At 34.8% G+C, this 5,822-nt stretch overlaps 1 protein-coding gene across 1 annotated transcript in view; it reads left to right on the plus strand.

The window, feature by feature from the left end:
* The window catches only part of LOC106462794 (transmembrane protease serine 9-like), a 31,169-nt gene that overhangs the window by 10,463 nt on the left and 14,884 nt on the right, over window positions 1–5,822 (plus strand). The window contains exons 5-6 of the mRNA XM_013922756.2: window positions 2,232–2,445; window positions 3,887–4,019. Coding sequence (XP_013778210.2) covers window positions 2,232–2,445; window positions 3,887–4,019 — 347 coding nt within the window. The remainder of the gene's footprint in view (window positions 1–2,231; window positions 2,446–3,886; window positions 4,020–5,822) is intronic.

Raw genomic sequence — 5,822 nt, forward strand, 5'->3', positions numbered from 1 at the left:
TTACAAGGCCCTGCATGGCCAGGTGGTTAGGGCGCTCGACTCACAATCTGAGGGTCGCGGGTTCGAATCCCCGTCCTACCAAACATGCTCGCCCTGTCAGTTGTGGGGGCATTATAATGTGATGGTCAATCACACTATTCGTTGGTAAAAGAGTAGCCCAAGAGTTGGCGGTGGGTGGTGATGACTAGCTGCCTTTCCTCTAGTCTTACACTGTTAAAGTAAGAACGGCTAGCGCAGATAGCCCTCGTGTAGCTTTGCGCGAAATTCATAACAAACAAACAAACAACTTTACTTACAAACAGACTATTTATAGCCCTACGCTATACGTAATACATAATGATATAGCAAAAGGTACGAACCAAATTATCGACAATAATTATAATTTCCGTTTTCCGATTTTTATATAATTTGAAAAACTGAGCTAGTTTTCGATAACCAGATATTTCCCTTTTATTATTTGGCGAGTTTCTACATAATTTTGAATATAATAATTTATTTCAATTGGTTATACAATCTAGTTATGTTTCAATATAAATCTTTAGAAGTTTTTAATTAAAGGTTCAATAAAATTTATAACTCTTCTATTGTCAACAAACGTATTGTTGTAACGTTGTTCTTTCGTTGGCAGGTGATTTTCAATTATTTGGTGTAAATAATTTAATTTTCAGTCAACATAATGATAACTAATTAGTTTATTTCATCTTTTACGCTTCTACAAGTTTAAACACCGAGGTAACTAACTCGTAGGCCACATTTACAGCCACACCAACTGTACCACACTAACACAAAAATAAACTGATTTGTATAACTTCACGGCTGATCGATCCACCTAGACCTGATATTTTTAATCTAATTCTTGAGTTTACTAGTACATTTGACGCCAAAGTTTTTAGAACATTCTAGGACTACATTATTAAATTTTTCGATCCAGCTAACATCAAAGTTAAAATATTAATAAACAAATATAGCTCATAACAATATTTAAAAAAATTAATATCAATGTGTAATCTCGTGATGGCTAGAGTTCTAAATTTAAATAAATTATAGAAGAAACGTAATGCTTGCATTCAGTTGTCACGTTGTGTTTAAGACTAACAAAACAACAAATGGAAATTCGGCTCAAATACATAGTCGTGAAACAGCGTCCTGAACTTTGATACCACTTGAAAGCTGAAATAAAAGATGGCTAAAAATTCTACTTGCCAACAACTTTATTCCAATAAACAATCTTGCCAACATCTGTTGATATTACGCTGAATCTGGAACATTTTGTTACGGACAGCATATGACATGAAAATATTTTTTTTAACGAAAAACATTTCGTTACGGCATCCAAGTTACCGTCACATCGTTTTTTTGTGATTGGTGAATTTTGTTACTAACTAACCCCTATGATACAAATTTGCAAATGTTCAAGTTATTAAAGGTGTTTTGAATTCAATTCAAAGTATATCAAATTATAATAAATGTTTTTGTAGACCTAAATCGTTTTCACTGTAATTTATGTTTTATGTAACACTATTCATGACACCCTACTCCCAATAACACATTGTAACACAGGCTTAGACACCTCTCACCACATAGCGTTATGCAATTTTTGAATGGTCCCCAAATGATTGTACAGTTTACGATCTATTATCATTTTTGATTATTTTCACCAATAAGTTTTATATTTAAAACACTACCTGTCACAAAATCAGTATTGGTAACAAGAACTGCCTTGTCACAAAAATGATGTAACAATAATGCACCCGTCACAAGTTGTCTTAGTAACAATGTGGCGATAACGAAATGGCTGGATCCCATGGCCAGGTGGTTAGGGCGCTCGACTCACAATCTGAGTGTCGCGGGTTCGAACCCCCTCCCACCAAACATGCTCGCCCTTTCAGCGTTGTAATGTGACGGTCAATCCCACTATTCGTTGGTAAAAGAGTAGCCCAAAAGTTGGCGGTAGGTGGTGATGACTAGCTGCCTTCCCTCTAGTCTTACACTGCTAAATTAGGGACGACTAGCGCAGATAGCCCTAGTGTAGCTTTGCGCGAAATTCAAAAACAAACAAACAAACAAACCCATTACACCAAGTGGTTCATGAACGAATCATTTTTCTTCTCTCTATATATATATATATACATGGGAACAAGTATAGAATGCTTTTGCACATCTTTGGCTAAAACATTATTTATTTAGTTTAAGAGTGAAGTAAAATGTTATGTCTTATTTGAAATACCTAGGTCAAAGTTCAAGTTTCGACATGCCCTGTGGACAACCAGATATCAAACCTGCTCTTGGAAATGAACGGATTGTTGGAGGTCGTGATGCCATTCCTGGAAGCTGGCCTTGGCAAGTTTCCCTTCGAATTTGGAAACTCGAACCATTCGGTCATTTCTGTGGTGGTGCCATCATTAATCCTCAGTGGCTTTTAACTGCTGCACATTGCTTTCGCAGGTAATCTTAAAAGTAATTCGAGTTTGTAGGTTAATTTTTTGTTTAAGAGCAAAACTGCACAATGGACATTTTGTGCTGTTATATTCTTATGTGAATTTAAGCATTATAAGTCATTAGCCAGGGGATGTAACGTTGAGGGTTAATAAATGTTACTGCTCAAAAATAAAAACATCTTGATGAGTCAGTGGCCGATATTTTTTGTGAAAAATATATTATGATAATTATTTACAAGTGGCAGTAAATTTTTGATTTTTGCTATTGAAATTGTCACTGTGTTTATTTGCAGATGTTTTATTGATGTTGTTTGTAAATTCACTAAATTTCATGTTAGCTGCACTTCCATTCTCTTTTTTTCCTAAGTATGTCATAGTTTGGAACATATCTTTAGTAAGGCATATCCATGTAATTTTTAAAAATGTTCAGGTAGGTGTTCTGTATCTAATTATTACATCTGCATTAACTGATGTAGAAAGGTCGCAAACATGAGTTGATTCTTTTGCTTAGGTAAAGGTAGCTTGTGACAACGGCTATATCGTGGAATTATGGCTTTGTGTGTGTGTCCTCTCCTTATGTGGAATACCGTCTCAAGGGGTAGTACAGATATTTGTACAAGTTGATATGAGTTGGAGTTGTCTGTCTCGTACATATTATTTAGGATACTTGTTGATGTAGGTAATCTAAGGATTGATGGATATTGCATTAGGACCTTTGTATGATTTGAAAGTGCGATATTATACGATTCTTGCTTCTGTTCTTATCCTGTGTGGACGTGATTATTCTTTATCTTGTCCTTATCCTGTGCTGATGTTTTTGAAAAGCTTTCTCTTTACCTCAGCAGCCAAGTGAAGTCATTCTACCATACGAGCCGGCCAGTTGGCAAAGAACACAAACATTATCTATTAGTGAAGTTATGTGTAACCTTTATTTATTTTTTGAAACTTGAACTAGTAAATTATGGGTGTTGCAAAATGTTTTTCATAAGCAGTTTGTTTCTAAACAATTATGAATAACATACTGTCCAAACTAGCTATTAGTTAGACTTAATCAATATATCATTTTAAAGTTTCATGGTTAATGTTACTTTTGTGTTACACATTTCTACATTCAGGCCTTTAAGTTGTACAAACCAAAAGCTTACAAAACATTTTAACCTACATTTACATTTAGCTTCTGTTTTTGAAAATAAAGTCTTTATAATTTCAAATATACGTAATGATCACGTCTTTCAGTCTTATTTTTGGGCTCTGTTTTTATTAACTTAAATGAATTATCATAATATAAAACATCATATAAAAGACAAAATGGCACAGCATTGTGGCTCTAACATTTGATCACGTTCTAATCCATATTCTTTCTAAAGTCAATTGAGAGCTGTAGTGTATGGTCGAAGTTTTATATTGTATATTTACGTGTGTTTGAATATTATATGTGTCACATGCAGGTATTCTAAAAGGAAGTATTGGAGAGTGCACATTGGAAAGTACCATAAGTTAATTCACGATGCAACTGAACAAATCCGATACGTTGACACAATTTACTCTCACCCAGGTTTTAGAGGACTAGAACCATGGAACGTAAGGATATTTTAAGAGTTATATATTTCTAGCAATATAGATTTTTCATTTAGGCTTTCTTGTTCTGTCAACACTGATAATCCTAAGGTTGCTACTTTCTTTTATCTAACTCCACTATTTCCCCTCTACTGCTTATCGTTACTTCTGTTTTTCTGGTATTTACCTTTGACCCACCTCTCTCTAGATTTGTCTGCCACATCTTGCACCTTTACTGCAACTATTTCCCTTTCTCGGGTGTTATAACCAAATAGTCCGCAAACAAAAAGTCCCAAACCATTTTTCCTTCTTGATCCCTCACTCAAAACACCCATCGCTATCACAAAGAGGAAAGAACTTAAAGCCGATCCATGATGTAGACCTTCATTTAATTTGAACGCTTCATTTCTTCCTTGTCATATTTTTTGTTGTCTTTGATATATCATACATTATTTTCACTATCCTCACCAAATTCTCTGCTGTATCATAGCACCCTATCGTATCCTTTTTCCAAATCCATAAAGCGCCAATACAATTTCCTGTTCCCCTCACCCAGAAAACCCAACTTGCATACATATGCCTAAATAATTATAGGCTCAGGAAAAAAAAAGAATATGGATCAACTTGGAGCACCAGGACCACCCAGAAAGCGACCTATAACACGATTGTGAGTCGAGTGCTCTAACCACTACGCCATGTCAGGCCTAAGGTTACGAAAACTAATATGTGATTATACAGAGGGTCCATATTATATTAAATAGTTATTTTACCTGGGGTTGCAATTGAATAATTATGTAGCAATAATAACACTACTTAGCTATATCTCGTAATTGTTCTGAAAAAAAAGCTTATCCATGAATAGTATATGTTATATTACATTGATGTATGTGTAAATTTTAATTGATATTATTCCCAACAGAAAGCACTATAAACAAATTATATGTTATATGCAGGTATTGTAAAAGGAAATCTTGGAGAGTGCACATTGGGAAGTAGAATAAGTTGATTCACGATGTAACCGAGCAAATCTGATAATACTGCGACACAATTTAACCTCACCCAGATGTTATAAGACAAGAACCATGGAAAGTAAGACACACATTGAATATTAATTCTCGAAGTACAAAAGAAGGGGAAAAGAACATGCCGTTTTCATAAATTCGTTCCCAGTGGGTCAGCGTTAATGCTAAAAATCGGGGTTCGATTCCACCAACTCCATACACTATTGTTGGTTTAAAATTATTTTACGTCACTCTGGTATAAAGTATGAGTAGCAGCTGTCTTAACTATTTTGACTCGCTAAAATGTGCTAAAAGTGTTGGAGGTTAAAAAATCTGGAAGAAGTACATATGATGACATCATTGTAACAGTGAGTTTTCATTTGTCTGTTTGTTTAGGGCTATATATGCATAATCGCCCCCTTAGATTCAACTGATAAAATGTAGAGTTGGCAGCTAGCCAACAGCTCCAAACACCAACTCATAGACTACTGTATGGTCACGGCCCCAAGAAGCGGAGCACAGTTTGTTCGGCAACGAGGCGCGAACTGTGAATTCTCGGATTCACAAATCGAGCGCACTAATTCATAAGAAATTTGAAAATTTTCTGATACATAAAGATATTTCTAATCTTCAAATCAAAATTTCTTAACATGGTGGACAGTTAACATTCGAAAATAAAAATTGCACGAGTAAGTAATTAATTAAAAAATGTTAAAACTTATTTAAAATGCCTAATACTTTGTGACGAATGCCCTGTAGTGTTTACTGATAATCTATTGTTACGTCTCTGGTCGTTTGTTAATTTCCCGTAAAAAATTCTTCCCGA

Source organism: Limulus polyphemus, unplaced genomic scaffold, assembly GCF_000517525.1.
Source record: "Limulus polyphemus unplaced genomic scaffold, Limulus_polyphemus-2.1.2 Scaffold1254, whole genome shotgun sequence".
NCBI classification, from domain to species: Eukaryota; Metazoa; Arthropoda; class Merostomata; order Xiphosura; family Limulidae; genus Limulus; species Limulus polyphemus.